The 22,610-nt window shown below is 37.6% G+C and overlaps 2 protein-coding genes across 10 annotated transcripts in view; one reads left to right on the plus strand and one right to left on the minus strand.

The window, feature by feature from the left end:
- Positions 1-12,165, plus strand: part of MOK (MOK protein kinase) — a 28,392-nt gene extending 16,227 nt beyond the window's left edge. For 6 of the 7 annotated variants that reach the window (XM_034767946.1, XM_034767948.1, XM_034767947.1 and 3 more), the window contains 8 exons: positions 1,142-1,220; positions 1,365-1,413; positions 2,575-2,753; positions 6,269-6,370; positions 7,035-7,208; positions 7,472-7,583; positions 8,753-8,956; positions 9,052-12,165. In XM_034767946.1, coding sequence (XP_034623837.1) covers positions 1,142-1,220; positions 1,365-1,413; positions 2,575-2,753; positions 6,269-6,370; positions 7,035-7,208; positions 7,472-7,583; positions 8,753-8,956; positions 9,052-9,132 — 980 coding nt within the window. In that variant the 3' untranslated portion in view covers positions 9,133-12,165. The remainder of the gene's footprint in view (positions 1-1,141; positions 1,221-1,364; positions 1,414-2,574; positions 2,754-6,268; positions 6,371-7,034; positions 7,209-7,471; positions 7,584-8,752; positions 8,957-9,051) is intronic. The other variant, XM_034767949.1, reaches the window with a different exon arrangement.
- The window catches only part of WDR20 (WD repeat domain 20), a 65,809-nt gene continuing 51,222 nt past the window's right edge, over positions 8,024-22,610 (minus strand). The window contains exon 4 of one of the 3 annotated variants that reach the window (XM_034767943.1): positions 8,024-8,387. In XM_034767943.1, the coding sequence (XP_034623834.1) occupies positions 8,358-8,387 (30 nt within the window). In that variant the 3' untranslated portion in view covers positions 8,024-8,357. Of the gene's footprint in view, positions 8,388-17,690; positions 18,841-22,610 lie in introns of those variants that run through there. The other 2 variants (XM_034767944.1, XM_034767942.1) reach the window with 2 other exon arrangements.

Raw genomic sequence — 22,610 nt, forward strand, 5'->3', positions numbered from 1 at the left:
ATACCTGTTCTCCAGTTGGAGCATGCCCAGCAGAGCTTCCGGGGCGTGGCTTCCTCTGCTAGGAAGGAAAGGTTAACCCCTGCGGTACTAGTGCGGGGCCACAGGACCATACAAATGCCATTAAAGAAAAGAATTCTTATTGTCTTACTCTTTTAGGTATAACATTTATTTTTACATGGCAAACAGTTCTACTTGGCAAAGAATGAATACAGATAGAAAATCCAAAGTTTGCAATAACATGTTTGGCTATATAATTAATTAGCATTATAATCTAAAGTTAGTTTTTAGTTAATGAATTGTTAGACTATATTTAACTTTGAAGTAATTTAAAACTTGTTTAAACAGAGTCACTACATTTTCTAAGGAATTTGCTAATTTTCTCTTCTTACTAATGATATTATAAATAATACAGCATTATTTAGAGGCACTACACCAAAGCTCAAAGCCTCAAGAGGGCCTGTAGAAGGAAACAGTCTAAGTAATTATCAGATGTCTTCAGGACTCTAAACAAAAATGGAGTAGTCTTGCTTGTCAGCAGTCTTACCTATGTCAGTAAAACCCACTGAAGTGAACACGTTGTTCTGTAATTTGCATACCAAAACAGGAATAAGACACTTTGGGCAGTGCACTTGTAGAGGATTATATCCCTTCTAAACCTTGAATCTTATGCATCATTACTTTAGTGCTTACATAGGAAATAAGGCCTACCAATATGTTTGGAATGGAATATTTCTGCTATAATACAATTGGGAAAAAATAGATATATTATGTTACCATTCATAATACTCACACGTTCTCTGGAACAGAATCCCTTCCTACACTATGAAAAATCATGCAATACCAAAGCTGCCAATGTATAGGCAGTCAAATTCACAGCTGTACTTGTCAGACTATTCTGGTGTATTCTGAAATGTGTCTGTCTTCACCTTATGTCCTAGTTTAAATGAAATGCTGATTGCAATTGTGTTATTTTTGTATGACAAATATAAAAATGTTAATCAAATTCTTCTTATTCATGAAGAAGGGAATATGGATTCATTATCAGAAGCTGAAAAATAGCTGTTACTTCTATTGTATACTTACTCACTGATATAAAGCATTTGTACAACTTGAAATTTCATTTGACTGTTCCATATTCTAGGGAGGAGAAAGCCATTACCTGAAAAAAAAATAATGAACTACATGTACCAGTTATGCAAGTCCCTTGATCACATGCACAGGTAAGACACTAAATTCAGCAGTAACCTTGCAAGAAGTATGCCATATGCTTATAATTAAATATTGCCTACAAATAATTAGAAACATAGTGAATATGCTCATACTTTCATTGAGTTGTTCTTTTTGGTATTTTTATATTGGTGCAGAAATGGAATATTTCATAGAGATGTGAAACCAGAAAATATATTAATAAAGGTAAGTAGTCTTGTAAGATGATATCACTAATCTGAAAGTGTAAGTACATACACTAGTTTCTCAGAATAAACAGAGAAATGTAAGTGTGAGGTATAATTTTCATAGTTAGCAAGAGTTGACTCTTCGGTATATAATTTTAGTCTTATGCCCTCCCTCCTTGAACGGTGAATGAACAAATGTTTTCTGTTGCTATTGGATAAAAGCGTAAATGGATTCTCTTGTTCTATAGCTCAGATGTAAGATTTGCAGCTAAGTCTGAAAGCAAACAAATTCACTTTTTCATGTATTAATAACTTTTTCGTTTCTGTGCTATTTCTGAAACAAGTGTTGGGACTCAGTCCTGCAGCCCTCTCTCTCCATGCTTAACTCCTACTGTCGGCAGAAGTTATTCACACGATTGCACAAGGAGACCTTAAGTTGATTTTGTTTTTGAAAGATTCCTGTATTAAAAACTATCAAATGCTGGCAGAAGGCCTATTTCCCAGAGTTGTTTAGTAGTTTTGTTGCCAGAATTCAGCTCACTTATATTTATGGGATAGATTTTACTGTTTCAAAGTCCTTAGTGTGTCCCAAAATGAAACCAGAAGGAGGAAGAGGAACTAATAGAAAGAAAAGCCAGGAAAATATCTATCATGTGATTACTAAAAATGAGAACACCAAAAAAATAACTTAATGTAAATATGCCACTTTTAGCAACCTTCCCTTCAAGACTAGCTAATACATTTTACTATTAATGATTATCTCTAACATTTTTTGTGAAAATGTACAGAAAGATACTAGTGTGTATTATGGGACATAAATGGCCTTAAATTTCAGAGGCACTTACAATTTAAAGGGCAGTTTTACAATTTGTTACCATAATGAAACATTTACCATAGCTGAGATATGCTTCATTGATAGGCCCATTCAGTGTTGCTGGAGAATAGGTTTTTAATAACATTTAAACATAGACATGCAATTTGACATTCCAAATCACCTCTTTTCCTCTTTTAAAAAAACAACAACAAAAAAACCTAAAAGTACCGAAAGCAAACTATAATTAGATTTATAATGGCTGGTTCAGGTATTTCAGAAGGCTTCCTTTGCTTCAATATTTGACCATTTTCTAATTTATTGGACAACATAAGTTTGTTTGTTTGTTTGTCTGGGGTGTTTTTGCAGCAGGATACCCTGAAGTTAGGAGACTTTGGATCTTGTAGGAGTGTATATTCCAAGCAGCCATATACAGAATATATCTCTACACGCTGGTACCGAGCACCTGAGTGTTTGCTCACAGATGGCTACTATAGCTACAAAATGGACATGTGGAGCTCTGGCTGCGTTTTCTATGAAATCACAAGGTACAGTGCTAAGTAGAAAGAAATTAAGAATTTGATTTATTCAGTGTCAAAGAAACTTCAAGTTGAGGATCAACTCATTATGTAATCAGCACATGGCCTGAGTAATATTATGTTAATATAAATGCAGGGCCTGTGCAACCTATTAGCGACCTAAGCAGTCACCTAGGGTGCTAGGATTTTGGGGGTGGCATTTTCTTCGATGGCGACAGCAGCGGCCGGATCTTCGGCCTCCCTGGTCGCCGCCGGCATTTAGGCGGAGAGAGCTGGGGCAGGGGGGCGCGGGGAGGGCCGCCTGCAGCAAGTAAGGGGGGGGCAGCACGCAGGGGAACTCCCCGCCCCAACTCACTTCTGCTCTGCCTTCTCCCCTGAGCACGCCGCCCTGCTCTGCTTCTCTCCCTCCCAGGCTTGGGTGCCAAACAGCTGATTGGCACCGCAAGCCTGAGAGGCAGGAGAAGTGGAGCAGCGACAGCGTGCTCGGGGAGGAGGCGGAGCAGAGGTGAGCTGGGGTGGGGAGCTGCTGCATGGCTTCCCAGGCAGGGGGGCCTCAGGGCGGAGGGGGGGTGGGGAGCTGCCACTGGCTCGGGGAGGGGGCGGAGCAGAGGTGAGNTGTCTTGTTTGGCACCAAACATATTGCCACAGTGGAGGTGCCTCAGGGTGGAGGGGGGGTGAGGAGCTACTGCGGGGGAGGTGCTGCAGAGCTCGGGGTGGGGGTGGAGCAGAGGTGAGCTGGGGTGGGGAGCTGCCGCACGGCTCCCCAGGCCGGGGGTGGGTGGGGAGCTGCTGTAGTGGGGGTGCGTCAGGGCGGGGGGTGGGGAGCTGCCGCAGGGCTTGGGGAGGGTGCAAGGTGGAAGTTTCGCCTAGGGCACGAAACATCCTTGCACCGGCCCTGCATAAATGTTGTTTTCCATGGTTTTCTAGAACTCTTTCATGCCTCTAGTCTGGAAGTTATATTTGGCACAGATCCTGTCTTGTTTGGCACCAAACATATATAATAGCAGATTAACAGTAAAGTAGGTGGATGCTTAACAGAAAGTAAGATTGCCACATGCCTTTATGTAATTAATTCCCCCTAAATGTTTTATTGTTTGTAATATTTTTCATGATTGAATATGTCTTAGTTTGGGAAATGGTGATCTTTTTTTCTTCCTTTCCTCACTGAGTCCTGCATGGCTCACTGAGGGTATACTCCCAGGAGTAGCCCGCAATGGTCAGTCCCAAGTCTGGTACCATTCAGTAGTTTCATTAAAGACTTGGATAATGGAGTGGAGAGTATGCTTATAAAATCTGCAGATGACACTAAGCTGGGAGGGGTTGCAAGCCCTTTGGAGTATAGGATTAGAATTCAAAATTACCTTAACAAAATGGAGAGCTGGTCTGAAATCAACAAGATAAAATTCAATATAATTGCGAAGTACTACACTGAGGAAGGAAGAATCAAATGCACAAATACAGAATGGGGAATAATTGGTTAGATGGTAATACTGCTGAAAAGGATCTGTGGGGTATAGTGGAACAACAATGTGATGCAATTGTGAAAAAAGCTATTATCATTCTGCAGTGTATTAACAGGAGTGTCATACGTAAGACATGGGAGGTAATTGTCTCTCTCTACTCAGCACTAGTGAGGCCTCAGCTGGAGTACTTTGTCCAGTTCTGTGCACCACCCTTTATGAGAGATGTGGACAAATTGGAGAGAGTCCAAAGGAGAGCAACAAAAATGATAAAAGGTTTAGAAAACCTGATTTATGAGGAAAGGTTAAAAAAAACTGGGCATGTTTAGTCTTGAGAAACAAGACTGGGTTGGGGTGGGGAGAAACATCTGATACCAGTCTTCCCTTACATTAAGGGCTGTTATAAAAAGGATGGGGATCCATTGTTTTTGGTGTCCACTGAGGGTAGGACAAGAAGTAACCGGTTTAATTTGCAGCAGGGGAGATTAAGGTAAGATATTAGGAATAACTTTCTAACTATTAGGGTAATTAAGTCCTGGAATAGGCTTCCAATGGAGGTTGTGGAATCCCCATCACTGGAGGTTTACAAGAGCAGGTTAAACAAACACCAGTCAGGAATAGTCTAGGTTTACTTCGTCCTGTCTCAGCACAGGGGGATGGACTTGATGACCTTTCAAGGTCCATTCCAGCCCTACATTTCTATGATTCTATGCTGACACTGCAAGTGAAATATGATTGTAGCCTACCAATGCTATTTTTAATCTATCTAGTACATGTGGTGTAACAATAGTAGAGTAGACATGGCAGCATGGGCTAGCAACCCAGGTACATACCAGGCTCTCCAGGCAGCTTGTACTCTGGCTGCTAGCCTATGCTGCCATGTCTTCACTACCATTATTACCAGTGCTAGATAAATTAAAGCTAGCAGGGGGATGCCTTCCTGTGCTACAGTCACACTTTCAATGGCAGTGTAAACATACTGTTGTTGTCATGAGCATAGCAGTCCTCAGTTTTGATAGTACATTTGAAATGTTAATATTTTTGCCTCCTCTGCTGATTTACTCTTTTGCAACAGCAGAGGAAATCCGTCACATGAGAGTCGACTCCACAATTTAATTTGTAAAAGTTTGTTAAACCCCATTTTCTACCGGTTGTTTTGTGAAAAAAACAGACCTTACAGTTTGACTCTATGCAAAAGTGAGTTTTGGGAAAGCTGTAATAAAACTTGTTCAGCTGATTGAGATCTGCAAGTGTGCAAGAAATTATAGAACTGGAGAGAGTCTTTTTAATTTCCATTATTATTATAATTCATGAAAATAGTTAAAAAAGGCAGTGAATATTTCCTAAACATCCTTGTGCTCTGGAAAAGGCAGCTGATCTGTGAGGCTTTCCTTTTCTTCCTTCTCCTCCACTTGCCTGTGTGCCGTAGCAATGGTAACAATTCTGCTCTGTCCTCTTCCCATACTGCCACCTTCTTGTTTGGTATGCAATGAGCAGTGGCAGTATTTTTGCTTCTCTCTCCTCCTTCACCAAGGACATACAGCTGCTAGTGCTCCTGCCACAACTGCCGCATGAACTGGCAGCCCTTCTGCTTTGGCTGCTTGCTAACTAGTAGAAATAACTAATTTTATGTTGGGCACAGGCCAGTTGACACACACAAAACCCAAATGTGTCCTTTCTCCCACAAAATAAAACTGACCCCAAATGAACTAACTCTACAGTACTCTCTTATAAAATGTCACACTTTCATCCCCATAAAAACCAGCTGAGCTTTAAAACTCTGCAAGTAAGTATACTCCAGGTGAATGTCTAAACTCTGTTGTAAACAGATTGTGGGAGTGGGGGCAGGTCAGGTTAGAGACTGTTCTTTTGCCTGAACTGATTTGCCCATTCCCACCAGAAGTGTGGGCAATAATCTAACACATTGCTCTCCTATAGCTGACCAGTATGAAATGCAGTCTGAAAAAGTCTGTCAGTTTTCAGAGCACCACACAGTGGCAGTCATTCCATTAGTACTAGTTTAAATCACTTTTAGTATTGCCAATTTTATTTCTTATCTTTCAGTTTCCACCCTCTCTTTCCTGGCTCTAATGAATTGGACCAAATATCAAAAATCCATGATATTCTAGGCACCCCTGCTAAGAAAACTCTTAATAAATTCAAACAGTAAGTATGTAGTACATTCCCATATTTATTAATCTAAATAAAATCTAGCAGTTTTCACAATCAGCTCTTTTATTGTGAACACTTAAATCTAAATATAGTCATTGTCATATACCTTAATATTAATTAATATGTAAATACTTAAGTCTGTCTTAAGTGTAATTCCTAAATGCAATTTTCTGATCTCACAAGATTTCAAGTTGAGGGGAGAGGAAACTTGAGCAGTTTTTTCTTACCCACATCAGGGATTTGTGTCCTGCAGCCTATACCAGCTGAACCATTGCTGCACAAACTTTGTGGTCAAGGGGACTTTCCTCCTCCACAAATGTAATGCTGCTTCATGCCAGTTGCCAGATAAGGGTTCTCTCCCTACCCAGAGGCAGTTCCTTTGTGATGCTCCCAGGCAGATGAGAGCAAATCAAAACTGTATTCTAGGTCTCACCTGGCAGTTTACCTCTGCAACATCTAGCATGTCAGTGATAATTTTATAAGGAAGGAAATTCTGTCATTTCAGTGCTTCTTAATTATTTCCCTTTTCAAAAACAGTGATTAATTACTGTCCCTAGTCAGATTAGATTGACCTTTTAGGTATTTTTCAGTAAGTTTAATATTTGGAGGCAGTTTACATGAATGATAAGTGTTTGCTCTATTACTGGGTTTAACACAGGTCAAGAGCTATGAGTTTTGATTTCCCCTTTAAAAAAGGGACAGGACTATCTCCACATGTGCCTAATATCTCCCCCAAGAGCCTCTCCCTTATGTATGCGATGATAGAATACGATCCTGATCAGAGAATTGGTGCCCACCAAGCACTACAGCATCCTTATTTCCGAGAGCTGAGGTAAGTTTACACTTTCAATACAGGATTGTAAAGTTAGATCCCAAATTGCACAATGGACTGTGGAGAAAGGAACTTGGTCTAAAGTAAACCCTGAATTTATTAGGTTACAATTGCCTTGCAAATAACCATACCTGCAGTTTTCTTTATTTACTGCATTAAAACAACTGAGAAGTAAAATTCATATGGCAGTTTCTTTACTATCCTACTGGACTCCAGATTTCATCTGAAGGGGTATTATTTGACTTTTTGTTCACTCTTTTCAGAACAGCAGAGAAGCAAGCTATAACCATGCACAGAAAAATGAGATTAGCAGAAAACATAGTGGGACAAGAATCTATCAACTTGTGGTGTATTTCAAAGGATGGTAATAGGCAGGTAATATTTAAATCAAACTGGAGAACATGCAGCCTATTTAAATAAAGTCATTTGTAAGGTCTAGTTTAGATTCATAAACAAATGTACATTAGATACATATAATCAGATAGGTCAAGTTTAGATACATAAACAAAAGTCACTTAATGGTGACTGCATGGTTTTATTCCTGAGGTAAACTAAGGTTCCAGTCCTGTATAGGAATCTGCTGGCACAGACTTCAGCACCTGTGCAAAATCCTATTGAAAGGCAGGGGTCAGGGCCTAAAGGTTTGCCATAGTCCTTTAATTAGATAGTGGTAGTAAGTCTTGCTGATAGCTTTGTGCCTTTTTGCCTTCTGTATACATTATAAAGGACCAAGATTTTTTTTAATTTCTATTCATGTACATTGGAAATTTTGGTCTTGTCTACCCTGTTTTTCCTGGAAGACTATAGATAACTGGAGAACTAAGGTAACATTAGAGGCCAAGGATACAAAGCCTTGCTGAGATAAGAGATTTATATGTAGACTGTTAAACTTTTTTTTTCTGTTTATACTTATCAAAACTAACTCCAAAATGATTCCACTTCTCCATCCCTTCATCCAAATGCCAAGTTTCTAATCCGCATCTCTGGGTCCTCCAACTGAGACCTGCAGCAAAACAGGACTTGACCTTCCGCATTTAAGATAGATTTTGTTGTTGTTGACAGAGATAAGATAGATGAGTTAATACCTTTTTATTAGACCAACTTCTTTTGGTGGAACAGAGAAGCTTTCAAGTTTCTCAGAGCTCTTCTTCAAGTCTCCGTAGTTGACATACATTCAGCCTTTTTGGTTAAAAACACATAATAAATTAGCAACAAAAAAAGTCACAAGCCCAATTTTCTTCTATAGGTCATCTTTAAAGTACGAGTCCTTTTCCCATTAGCAGCATTTGTGCCACTAATTCAACTGTTGAATTGGTTGAAATGGGGTTTGTACACAGATGCTTGGGGAAAACCACAAAAAGAAAATGTGCAGGTAGTTATAAATAACCAGTTATAAATAATAAGGGGTGTGTGCTTAAGAATTCAGCTGAAATGGAGCTTTGGTGGGTTGCTTTTTGGGGGATGAAAGCTCTGTTTTTTATTGTATCCTGTTTAAGAAAAATGTCACTGTCAGCAGATTGAAACTTGTATCTTTATTTTAAAAGCACTCTCATAGGAAAACCCAGGAGAATCCAATAAGACATCATGGACCTTCCTATGCAATAGAGTTGCCAAAACTGAATGTTTCTGGAGTAACCAAGTTGACTTCTTATCCTAGTCCTACATTTCATTCAGTTTTTACCACGCCTGCAACAAATGGTGAAGTCCCTGTGTTACAACCTATTAAATATATTGGGACAAATCACAAGGTAGTAAACTTTAACTTGCTTATTCAGTTATACACAGCAAATAAATATAAATGTATTACAGACCATATTTCAAACTTATATCATTTTTTCAACAGTCTGAAAAACAGAAGGAACTTAAGTCTTCTATGAAACAATACCACTTACCCACTATAGAAAGAAGAGGTGGAGAATATTGACCAGCTTGTCAAATATTTGGAATGTAAGGAAAAGCGTGACTATGCAGTGAAACAGATTCAATCATGCTTTCTATATTATTGTCAAAGGTACACCAAAAGCAATAGTGCCTTATATTTTGTTTCTCTGAAATGCTGCAGGAAAACACTACAAGACTATTAGCACTTTGGTACTTTATTTCTGAACGGTATCAATATTTATCTAAGCACCATTTTGGCAGCTCAAAATGCACTTTATACTTGAACCCTTTTAAACAAATTCGCTTTTTAAAAATTTTTAAAAACAAAAATGGATAATTTGGGATTTTAGTTTGAGTGCTAGGAATGACATTTTGTAATTAAGTTTTATATTATATATAAAATAGTTTATGGTGTTATTTAAGACTTGTTAAACTTGATCTGTTCATTTTGTACCTTTTTAACAGATGAAAATGTTAAGTTACATAGACAATGTTGGAAAATAATTATCTCTTGTATTAGGTTGATAGTTTCAAAGCTCAAGTCTTGTTAATATTTTATGGATTATGATATAATTTGAGAAACACCTGAGTTTAGTAAAATTAAATAGTTTTAATTACTTTTGAAATTTGTATATGCAAAGGATAACTGTACAGTTACATATCTGATTCATAAGCAAATCTATTGTTATCATTTGTGTCCTTTTCTTTCTTAAACCATGCTTTTGTATTAATCAAAAGCTTTACAGGGTCTGGTGGTTTTAGTTAGTTGGCTGAAATAGTGGTAAAGAAACAGCATATGGATTTAGACCATTTTTTCACATTTCACAAATTATAGGCACTCATTTAATAAGGTTCTCAGCTATTTGTGCTGTAGAAGCCAACAAAATTCAGAAATAGCATTTTGGTCATTGTAGCAGAGAGATACCATTTAAGGTAATGACTAAGAGTTCAGTGTGTTTGATTTTTAAAACTTTAATATCCTAGAAAGAAGGAAAACTGTCAGTTTAGCATTAGCTCTGTTAAAAAGTGGCTTTACAATTTCAGAACCAAATGGAGTTCAACTATGGAAGATATCTTATAGCTATGGTAGGACTGGATTTTTCAAGTTCTGGATATTCCTAAGTGGAAAGCTTTTCCTGACATATATGGAGGTACTTAAGATAATTTCTGTATAATGAGCTGTGCACTTAAAAAAAGATTCTAGCCTTTATGGTTGTAAAAGTTACGCTGTTCACAGCTGGAAAGTTAATGGATGTCTTCCTGTTTGAAAAACAGCTCCAGTGCCTCTGCTGCTCTTCACAGCTTTTCCAGGCTGCAGCAGAGTGAAAATCATTAAGAGCCCAGTCAGTTTTCCAGCTGCTAGTCAGAACTTAGTGGACAGCAGTTAAACTGAAGTCACATCATCTTGGTGCTGCTGAGGCACTCGTTGGAGAACACCCCAGACTCAGTCTACACTAGAAAGCTTTGCCAGCATAGTTATGTCAGGTAGGAGAGTGGGGCAGGGGGGGAGAGTCCCACCCCCTAATCAATATAGTTAAACCACCCCCCTACTTCTCCCTCCTTCCCCCCTGTAAACACATCTTATACTGACAAGAGGAGTCCTTTTGCCAGTATAGCTTGTGTTGTTCGGAGCAGGCGGTTTAACTGTACTGCCAAAAGAACTCCTTTTGCTGAGTAGGCACTGCATCTCCAGTAGGGGGCTTTGCAAGTATAGCTACACCATACACTATAGCCTTTGTGGTGTAGAGTAGTCCCCGGAGAGATGTAGAGTAGTGAAGACCTCTTTTCTCCATGTTTTATCAGACTTCAACTAGCCAAAGTTCAATACAAACAATGGAGCCATTAGTCAAGATCCAGGAACAGCACCCTGGTAGAAATCCCAACAGCTCATGTGTCAGGGGCAGTAGGTTTTTCATCAAGGTGTTGCTTTTAGGCCTTACAGCAATGGTGCAGTTGTAATGCCCTGATAATGCCCAGGAAATGCATGGACCTTACAGGCTTCATTTGTTAATGTATACATTGTTTTAGAACGTAATGGTCTGTGTGAGTAACTCATTCCTAGGTAATTGTTGTTTGGTAGTAAGGAGTGTGCTGGTCACCCTAAATCTTTGTTGCCTTATTGCTTATAGGAAGTAGAATGGCACTGTTAGCGCTAGATGGCTGGTCACTTTATTAGAAAAAAAACATAAGCCAAACTAAACCCAGCTTTTTCATAAAAGGACATTAAAGGACTCAGTGCTTGTCTGCATGTACAGCGCTGCAGTGCACCAGTGCAGCTATGTCACTGGAGCACTTTAATGAAGATGCTACTATGCTGACGGGAGAGCTTCTCCTATCAGCATAGTTAATCCACCTCTGCAAGAGCTGGTAGCTATGTCAACAGGAGAAGCTCTCCCATCAACATAGTACTGTCTACGCCAGCCGTTAGCTCAGTATAACTATGTCACTCAAGTGTCGATTTTTCACACCCCTGAGCAACACAGTTATACTGATGTAAGTTTGTAGTGTAGACCTGGCCTAAGCAAGTCAGTCTACATACAGCTAAAATAGTGCTGTAGTTTGCCCTAACTTCTAGAATTTTTTTCACATGTTGTTTTGTATTTGAAAGTTAGGCTGTTATAAAATCAACAAGTCTCACTTTGAAAAAAAGATGCTGTGACTAACTTTATTTTTCATTAAAATCTCAGCATGTCATTCTCTCTACTAACCACATAGATGTCAGAATAGAGTTTGGCAGTGATACATTTTAAAAAAATACCTACCAAGTCTTCTAAGATTGTGTGGCCTACTGCATAGAACACTGCACTACAACTCAGAGCTGGGTTCTGTTCCCAGCTCTCCTGCTGGTCTAGTAGGTGATCTTGAACAACTCACTTTACCTTCTTATGCATCGGTTTTCGAATCTCTAAAGTGGGTATATGGTACATTCCTCCTTTGTAAAGCTCTGAGATCTACTGGTGAAAATGCTATGTAAGAGCTAGATATCATGGAAAGCCAATTTTCAAAGTGTAGTATGTTCTGACACAGGCAAGTTCTCTCAAATTCATTGCATGGCAGGGTTTATGGCTAAGGGTACTGGTCAGCCGAATAGCTGGACCTGCCGCCCCTCTCCCGAGTGGCCGCCCCAAGCACCTGCTTGCCAAGCTGGTGCCTGGAGCCAGCCATGCATGGTAGCTGGGTGACCTTCCTGTCAGTCATTCAAGTCAGATTGAAAGAATGCAGAAGTGTCAGAGGCACTTGTGTTCTCCATTAAAGATACAAGGCTTTTGGTATGCTTCATTTCCTTGCTCTAAACATGTATCTAAAAACTAGAGTAGCAACAGGTCAACCCTACGGGAGCATTAACATTCTAAAAGTTGATGAGCTTACCTTGTTTGAGGAATACACTGGACAGTCTTGTTCTGTAGAGTGATGGATATAAGTCCCCAGAACATTTGATCTGCTGCAAAATTTCACTACAGGCTGCTCATTAGAAGCTCAAATTGAAAAATAAAGTTGATCAACATTTGACATGAACAGCAGTCTCTCCAGGTTCTAAAAGTCTTACATCTGTCCTACTCTTTCAAGCTCATGCTGTAGATCAGGGTTCACAGCAGCAATCTACTAGTGTCAGAGATAAAGTTAATTTCAACTGATTGTTTCCTAGAGCTTTCCTAAGAGCTGTTTTTTCTCAAGGTGATTCAACCTGTCTGGTTTTAAGATTAAGTTAGAGAAGTTTATGGAAGGAATGGTTTAAGGGGATAATGTGATATTAGTCAAAGGAACAGCGTGCCATGGCAGGTAATTAGTATAATGGCAAATGAGGGTGAGGCCAGAGAATCTTGCCTACATGCTTGCGGTTTTACTGATCGCCATATTTGGGGTCGGGAAGGAATTTTCCTCCAGGGTAGATTGGCAGAAGCCCTGGAGGTTTTTCACCTTCCTCCGCAGCATGGGGCAGGGATCAATGGCAGGAGGATTCTCTGCTAATTGAAGTCTCTAAGCCACACGATTTGGGGACTTCAACAGCAGAGTCAAGGGAAAGGGTAGGGACGGCTTTGTGGCCTGCATCATGCGGGAGGTCAGACCAGATGATCATAATGGTCCCTTCTGACCTTAAAGTCTATGAGTCTAAGTAAACCACCTACTTTCATGTAATACTCCCATTCCAAAAGAAAACATGGAATTTTACAGAAAATTATTTGTATGAGGTTTTACTATTATACCTCATAGCTAAGCATTATTACAAATGAGAAGCATGCCAAAAACCAAACTGCTTTCATGACTATCTCTTTTGTTATGTAAGTTGTGCATTTTGAAACAGACTAACTTGTTAGGACTCCCTAAATCAGTGGTTTTCAACCTTTTTTCATTTGTGGACTCCTAAAAAATTTCAAGTGGAAGTGCAGACCCCTTTGGAAATCTTAGACAGTCTGCAGACCGCCCCCCCCTCTCCCCCAGGGTACAAAGACCACAAGATGAAAAACCACTGCCCTAAACATTATTCAAGGAAACTATTTGAAAAAGCCAAACTAAAGGCAGACGACTTCCAAGAAGACTAACTTAAGAAAATCACTCTACCGTATGTCACCTTGAGAACTTAATTTTATCACATCAGACTTTAGAAAGTGCTTCAAACTTATGCTGTGAGCTTACTAGTAGTTGTTTAAGGATGAAAGCATCATCTTTGACTCCATTATTTCTGTGTTAAGTGGGCATTTAAGTGAAGAGGCTATTCCAATGTGATCCTTAACTCTACTGGATAGAGCAAGTGAAATATACAACTCCTACGTGACTATAACCACCAGAAAAAATAGGCAGGGCCTGCTGAAAAATAGCTGCTTAAGTAACATATCCCAAAGGGTGGTTAGGAAATAGATACAGTGCTTTACCAACATCAGAAGTTTCAACTGAGGAAGCTAACAAATTAGCTACCTGAGTTATCTACAGCACTAATAAAACTCATACAACATTGATTTGTTAGTTAATCTTTAAACAGTTTTATTTAATTTCATATGCATGGCAGTTGCCTTCATTTGTCTACCTGGAATTTGTATTAACATAGAATTGTGCAAGCCATTAGTTTTACTTCTGACAATTTTATATGCAGCGTTTTAAAAAAGGACCTATCTATAGAAAGTCCAACCTTGTTCATTTTGTTCAGATGCAAAATTCTCATTTTCACCAATTTGTCAGTATGGCAGAGTGGCAATCACTAGTTTTAGCATGAATACCAGTTATCAGAAGTGACATATTTCCGAGTATGAAAATGTAAGTGTAGTCTCTTCAGATTTGAATATATGTAAAAATGCATCTTTTTGATTGTGTATTGTCATATACTACACTATGCTTTTACCTTGTTTTAGATCCCCAGAACCAAAACAGACAACAATGGGAGCTGGATTCTATTTCTAGAGCATCAACAGAACTATTTACTAAAGTCCAATTAGAGTCCATTATGTCACTGTAAACCCCGAAAGCACTGGGGATTGCATAAAGTTAATGAGGGCATACTTCGGGCCTGCAGAACCTTTACGAAGGGTGCTAACATTTAGGGAAACCCAGCTTGAGGTTGTCAGGCTAGGAGTTGGAAAAATCTTCAATTATAAAATAAGCAAATTGGGAACTGAGAAACATGGAAGCCCACAATGCCATTTTATAGAGTAACCTTGCCAAGCAAAGCCATACTATAATTTCCTCTCACCCAGCATTCAATTTAGTGCAAAAAATAACTTGTGTTCAATATGCAATGATGTATTTTCTCCTCCTGTTTAAAAATTTGGGGATTTTTTTTGTTTCCTAAAATTTTAAGAGTGTCTTGTTCTGATCAATACACTATATAAACATATAGTTTAAAATATTTCAATTACATGACTTATGCAAAATACAAAATCTTCCAAATAGGATATTCACTGTTTTTATTGTGCAATGTTAGGGTTTGCTTTGCTTTTTTGTATTGTATCCCAATTATCCACACTAGAGGTTGAACATATACACCCAGAAGATTCATGATCTGGCTTTAGAATTGCCAGTCTACTTACAGAGTTCAATTATTGCTGATCTGGCAAAACTTTGGGGGTTGTTGTTAAAAGGGAGGTTTGTATTTTAAGCTTGTCTAAAAGGGTGTATTTCCTGGGATCTGAATGAAGCATGCAGGACTGGGTTCCTTCCATGGTAAGAGAGCGATGAGTGCTTTGAGCAGGGATGTGTTTAATTAAGCACATGGTCCAGTCTCTTCAAATTAAATATGCTCATAAGTGTTTTGCTGAATAAGGTCTTAAATAGGTAGATCTTGTCAAGTGACCACACTTTCACTGAAGAATTCCTTTCATCATTCGAACTATATTCAATATTTCAGGTTTAAGACTAGTTGTCTCTGCATGCAAATGTAGAATAATATTCAGAGCACTTGAAATAGGGCAATAGGACAAATATTAAATAGTGACTGTATTTATGCTGTTTACTTTTTTGCATGTCAGTTTAAAACTACCTAATCTATCCACTTTTATGATTTCTAGTCAATTTCACTTTCAAATTCTCAGGCAAGTAGCCCAATACTGCAAAGTTTGAGTGGAAAGGCAATACATTTTCATACTCCCCATAGGATTTTTTAAATTACATTTAAATAGTTCTGTTGGACATCGGTTTTTGCAATTACTTGACCCAACAATATAGTATTTAAACGGTTTATTCTAGTTACTTTGCTTCTCAAAGCTTGTTTTGAGAAAAAATGATAATCAATTTAATTCAAGTATGAGTCTTACAGCTTGAAAACAGGACAGACTGACACCCTTATTTTAAGTGATTGTGTTCACAGAACATGGTCACAATAAATATATATTTAGGGAAAGGGTGATATTTTCAAGTCTACTTCTTACCTACAAGACTTGTGAAGGGTGCGAGAATAACAGAACCAAGAAATGAAGTCTATTTAGCAAAAGAATTTATGACTTGGGTGCAGCCATGAAAGTTTCTAAACTTGGGGAAAGAGGAGTTTCTTCTAAACAAAGTACTTTTGACCCTTATTACAGAAGATGGACAGAAAGTTGGTTTCCATTCAGTGCTTTGTTTCTATGCCAACGGTGCCAATCAATGTTAGTCATGATAAAGAAAGCTATCCACAGACCAGCCCCCATTTTACATAGACCAGTGAAAGACTGTCAGATAGTAACAACTTTGTCTTTTCTAATTTGGTTAGTGGTCTGAATACAACACAGGTGATTACTAGCTCAGAGCATTTGGTAATAGGATTCTCAGACTGTCTCCACTGTATGTTTAAAAATCAGTTTAAGAATTTAACATATATTGCAACCAAGTGTCTCACTACTTCCATATTTACCTAAATCAACTTTGGAGACATTTAAATAAGGAAGGTAAAATTAGAATTTTAATGATTGTTAAATTGACAGTTTCAACCTGGTTTGTTTATATTCAAGGATTAAATAAACCTGAAATGCATAAAGCACAGGTCTGATTATTCTTCCGTTGAAGTGATCAGCAAAATTTATCTTCAGTGGGAGCAGGAGTGAGGCTTTAATTTTTATAAAACTGATATGTAGAACCACGTGAGGCTTGCTAAAGTTTGAGTTTCTCCAGTGTTGCAAACAGATTTAGACTAAATCTCAGGAAAAACTTCCTAACAATAGGACAATGAAACAGATTGCCTAGGGAGGTTGCGGAAGGTCCTTCATAGAGGCTTTCAAAAGAAGGCAGGATAGCCATCGGTCTTGCATGGTTTAGATACAACAAACCAGCTTTCTTGGCAAGTTAGACTAGATGAGCCTTGAAGTCCCTTCTAACTCTATAATTCTATGTATAATTATATAGTTTATTCTAAAATGACAGTAGAGTATTAGTATCTTGTTATTAAAGAAAATTCTATTCAACTATAAATTTTATACAAAGATGTTGTTGGAACCTGAGATAAAGTTTGTTAGTAATTTAGGCCCAGATCATGCCTTCAGTATCAGCATTAAATTTGACTTTTGGAAAGTCCTTCCATTTTGAAGGATATGAATGCCAGAGCAGAGCTAAGAGGGCTGTGCTTATACCACCTCCTAGCTGCACATCTGCAAAGTTCAGAAGAAGCCCAACAATAGAGTCTGAAGGGGCTTAGGCAGGGCAGAGGAAATGAGAAGATGCCACCATATCATCTCAATCACCCTTTCTACTGGATTTTGATCCAGAGTAGCACATTCTTCATTCCTTTCATCCCCTTGCAGAAAATACCGGAAGGGATGAAGTGGCCTTTGTTTTGCTAATAAAAACCAATTTAGTATCAACCACTATCATGCAGCACTAGATTATGAAAATACTTGGATATATCTACCTCAAATTTTAAATTGATAGCAAGGACATCTCATTTTTTTAGCACAGCAAGTTGTTCCAAAATACAATCTACTCCACTATTTTAGTACCTAATTTTAGATTGTAAAAATCAAAGTGTATGCACCTACTACACTGTCATAGTTGTCTACATAATAAGCATTAGCTTGAAAGTCAATGCAATTCAACAATTAAAATTAAAACATCTAATTTTTAGACAAATACAGTATTAAACTGCACTAAAATGCAACTATTAAAAGGCATCAGAAGAAATCACTATACTGCAAAAAAAATCTGAGGCTCCTATTTTAGTAAATATTGGGTTTTAATGTCTGAAAAATGTATTCAGAGGTAAGTTGTAATAGGAAGAAGTGCAGGGGAAAATTTCTAATTTCATTTCCCTAATCCAATTAAGCGACATTAAATATGAAAGTGTTCCTGATGCAAGAGGTTTTTAAAAAAAGGAATGTGTTCTACAAGGATTAGAGTGTATTTCTGTACCCAATATTTAATTCAAAAGATTGATTACATCAAAATCGATCCAATTTAAAACAGAACATAAACAAAACTGCATATTCAAGATAGTTTAATATGTATTTTCAGAATTAGAAATATCTTTTAGATGATGAAAATTACTAGTGTACTGATCCATTTTCCTCCCAATCACTGAATTACATTTATACATATAATACAGAGCCGATTGCAATTGGAAACAATATTAAAATAAATGTTTCATAGATACAAAGGATATATTTTCTCCACAACATAGCTTTTCTGGGTGTCTGAATACCCATTTTAAAGTAATTCTCTACTAGCATTAAACTATTTAAGTGCAAACAATTTTGTTTAAAAAAAAACCCTATGATTGCAGCATCCATCTTCCTGAATTACATTTTTAAGCCAGAAAGTAATGACTTTCCATGAGTGCATTCCAGGCTGTCTTCTAACCATCTCTGGTTAAAAATAAAATCAGTGCAAAAAACAATGGTGAAGTACTAATTTATATAACCGTTGAACTTATTGGATTTAAGAAACATACTTTATTTTACACGTATCTCTTTCTCTCTCTCTATATATATATATTGATTAAATTACACCGAACTTGAAAAGTATAAAGAAAACTGAGAAAAAAATAATTTTTACTGCAACACCAAATGAAGCATTTCTTTTTTAAAAGGAAAATTCTTCTTTGGGTGAGCAGCCTAGAAGTATTAGCCATACTAAGAATTCATTACATTATTCTTTTGCAAAGTATTATGTGATTCACATAATTCCAAGTTTACACTCTGCCATTTTATAATTTCTGATGCTCTCTGCATGAAGAACAGCTCCTGGTTCCACTGTCATTACTTCTTGTCCTGTGTTCAAAGATTCGCTAGCAGTAGTGTGATGGCTATACTACAGTTCCACTTGGAGAATTGGCCTGGTTTTGGGATGACAATAAACCCTGCAAACAAAGCAGTTTACATTAATCCAGCAAGAGAGCCTGACATTAACTTAAAAAATTAATCTGCAGCAGATAAATTTATCAGTACAAAGGTTTGTATGTACAGGCACTCACTACTAACAGATTACCTTTATTCCTCAAAAAATAATGTGCCAGATTCCTATATGAAACATTTTATTTGCCCTGCTTAATAATGTTCAAAACAATGTTTTTGGGACAGATTAATAAATATGTTTAGGACACTGAATTTGTTGCAAATGTTTGATCTTAGTTTGCCTTGCATTTTTCTTAAGCCACTGGCAACTTCTGGACACTTTTTTATACCACACTACACAAAAAGTAAGTATCCTTTGAACTAATGGTTAAATATACAGCAAATGGGCACTACACAGACAATGTGTCTACTCTGCCATCAAGAAAAAAATTAGACAGTTAACCTCCATTAATGTTAATACTACTGACGAGAATCCAAAGTTCTCATCTGCTGATGATAAATAGTAAACAGTTTAAGAAATATTTTAACAAATATTCCTATAGGTTAGTTGGGAATGAGAATGCCTGGAAGAGACAATGAGTGTGGCGGGGAGACTCAGAGAATTCACATTAAGTTTTGCATTACCATTTAAGTTTGGATTTAGGTACGTCTATTAACTTAATTTTTTCCATAAGTTTACCACCTTATTGAAATGCACTACAAATCAATAGTGGCTTGCTTATATTTCAGATTTGCAGCTTAAGAATTATGCAGCATTCTTAGCTACGTATGATTCTTGCTGATAACTGGTTTGGATAGTATAATAAAGAGGTATTTTCTGATTTTGATTTATGTACTTGGCTGTCAGGTAATCAAGAAGCTTTTCCCTATGTTATTCATTGAAAAGAAATGTAATGGTTGAATTTCAATTTGGACACCAGCCTTCAGATTTAAAAACAAACATCTGCACCAAAAGGCAGGTTTGTTTTCTTGCTCTTTGTCATTTAGTTATTAAAAAGAGTGCTAACAGCCTGAAGAACTAAATACCTGCTAAGCCTGAAGTACCCTGATTAACACAATGACTTCACTTTCCCTTGCTATATAGCTTTAAAAAAAAAAAAAAAAACACACCACACACTTTTAGTAATTGTTTCTTACCTCTAAATTATGTTCCTGTGACTCAGATCCATCAAGCTAGACAAGATCAGATGCAACTAACAGTAGGAATGTAGAATTAGTGACATCTTCAGAGTCTATAGGAGCTCTTTCTTGCTTGGATCCAAGTATCCAGGAACCCCTACTGAAGAAAAAAATCCCTGTTCTCTTAAATCACAAACAGAAGTGGAAGAGGTTCTGGATTGGTGGATCTGAGTCACAAAAAAAACTAATTTCAGGTAAACTCATCCTCCCCTTCAAAATCTCTGATCCACCAATTCAGACATGGGATGCATCCACATGGATTGGTGGGGTTCATGGCAGAAAATAAGTACACGGAAGATGGTACGGTATGCCACACCTCAGACTGCCCTGTGTAAATAGCATCTACAATTGTTTTATTTTGTTGTGTATACAATGCATAACTGATTTTCATATAATTTATGCAATGAAGTAGATTTGTGGCTCAGTCATGAAATATACAAATGTGATATTCAGGCCTTACAAAGTTGCACATTTCAGAGTTCAGCATTACATGGAAGGAGGAATGGTAGGGTTTGCCTTCCTTCTCTGGGAGGAGGAGGAGGAGGATGCATAGGGAGTGGAACTGTACATAAAGGGTAAGAATTTTAACAGCATCTAAGTCATTGGGCACTTCTGAAAAAGTTACCAAAAAGGACTTTTTTTTTTTTTTTTTTTTTTTTTTTAAAGTGAATAAAATGTGTGATGAATATACCAGAATGCTGAATCACATGCAGAGTTTACAGTGTTATCATGTACCACGTTCCAGGAGTCTGTTCATCCTAACCATGACACCAAAACAATTTTGCATTTTCTTGAAAGATTACACATACTAAGTAACTTTTAAAATGCAGTGGAAAAGGATATTCTGTAGTTAAACATCCCTAGGTATCAATATTCCTAATCTTGTTTATGACAGATTAATCAAGGGTCTGACGTGCATATGCTAGTAATCCCATGATTGTGAAGCATAAATTAAATCCTATAAAGATGGCGTAAAGGACAAGGTATTTCTCATGACCACAGTATCCAGGGGCCATGACAAACAAGAAATAGACACTATCCATTGTGAATGTTAAGGGAACCCTTATTTGAAATGCAGTCACTTCCTGTGTTTTGCTAAATACAGCTGTGCTTTAAAAAGGGGCGATTCTAGAAAGCACTACCACCATTCAATGTGGTACCACATACCCTATGATCTTCAGCATTCAAGTCATGAGGACCCAGACTGGGTTGATTCTCATCCTTGTCTCCTGGGCTATGAATACCTTTTTATCAGAAAAAAAAAGTTGAATAGTTTGAATAGAGGACTGGACAATAGGCACTCCTGAGTTTTAATTCCTGCTCTGAAATACTTCCTGCAGTTTTGAGCAAGGTACAGTCTGGTTCAGGTGCCCATCTATACAGTTAGGATAACTGCTTATCTACTTCAGAGTGGTCTATGAAGACTAGATGTTTGTACAGCACCTTGAATGTGAAAAGCTAATATTAGCTAATACATTCTGATGAGTAACAGTTTAGTAGTATAATTCATATTAAGACCAAGGATGAAAATGAGTAGCACAGATTACATTTAACAACATTGAAATTTGTAATTTCAAGTCTTTAAATCAAGACTGGATATCTTTTGAAGTGATATGCTCTATCTCAAACAAATTATGGGTTTGATGCAGAAGTTTTTAGGTGAGGTTCTTTAACCTGTGTTATACCAGCGGTCAGCCTATATATAATGGTAATGATCCCTTCTGTCTTTAAACTATGAATATGGTTATGAATTTTGGTCTGAGGATGATCATCAAAATTTGGTGAGGAACACTTATGTTCAAGAAGGAAAGAAGCAAAGAAATGAAGATTGTAGCAGGCCATTTGCCTCTTTACTGAACCACTCTTGGATAGACCAGAGAAGATGGGACAGAACACAATTTACAGAAACTTAAGTAATTCTTAAATACAAAAAATTGCTAATGCAACAGTAATGCTGCCCACTTCAAGGTCAAAGTCGGGGGCACCTGGCATTGGCCAGTGTCGGTAGACAGGATAGTGGACTGGATGGACCTTTGGTCTGACCCAGTATGGACGTTCTTATGTTCTTAAAGTGCAAAGAAATTCAGATTCCTACAGTAACTTCAGATCTGTTCTGTTGTGCACACAATGCATACTACGCACCAAAATAAGTTATATTAAGCTATGTATTCCACAAACAAGGAACAGAATAAACTTAGTGTGCATGCAGCAAGGGCAAGTTAAAAGTGGCTGCTGACATCTTAAATAACTGCATTCATTTTTTGCATTTATCTTTATTAAATGTTTAATTAGAACAGCTTTCATAGGACATGAGATACTCAAATCAGGAATTAATTCCCAATTAAACTCACAAACTACAAGAGGAAAAAAAATTACCTCCTGTCAAGCTTTGAAGTTCTTCCTACTAAGGTGAATGGAGTAAGGTGTGAAGTATAGTTTTGTCACTGCTTTTTTTTGTTTTGTTTTGGAGGAAGTCTTATCTGTTCAGGTTACGATGTCTGAACCTCCTTAAGTTACAGATCATAGAATGCATCAAAAATTGCAGGAAGCCCAGGGTGGGAAGATGTGCAGAGTTCATGTATATTTTTCCTTGTTC

This window comes from Trachemys scripta, chromosome 4, assembly GCF_013100865.1.
Source record: "Trachemys scripta elegans isolate TJP31775 chromosome 4, CAS_Tse_1.0, whole genome shotgun sequence".
Lineage (NCBI taxonomy): Eukaryota > Metazoa > Chordata > Testudines > Emydidae > Trachemys > Trachemys scripta.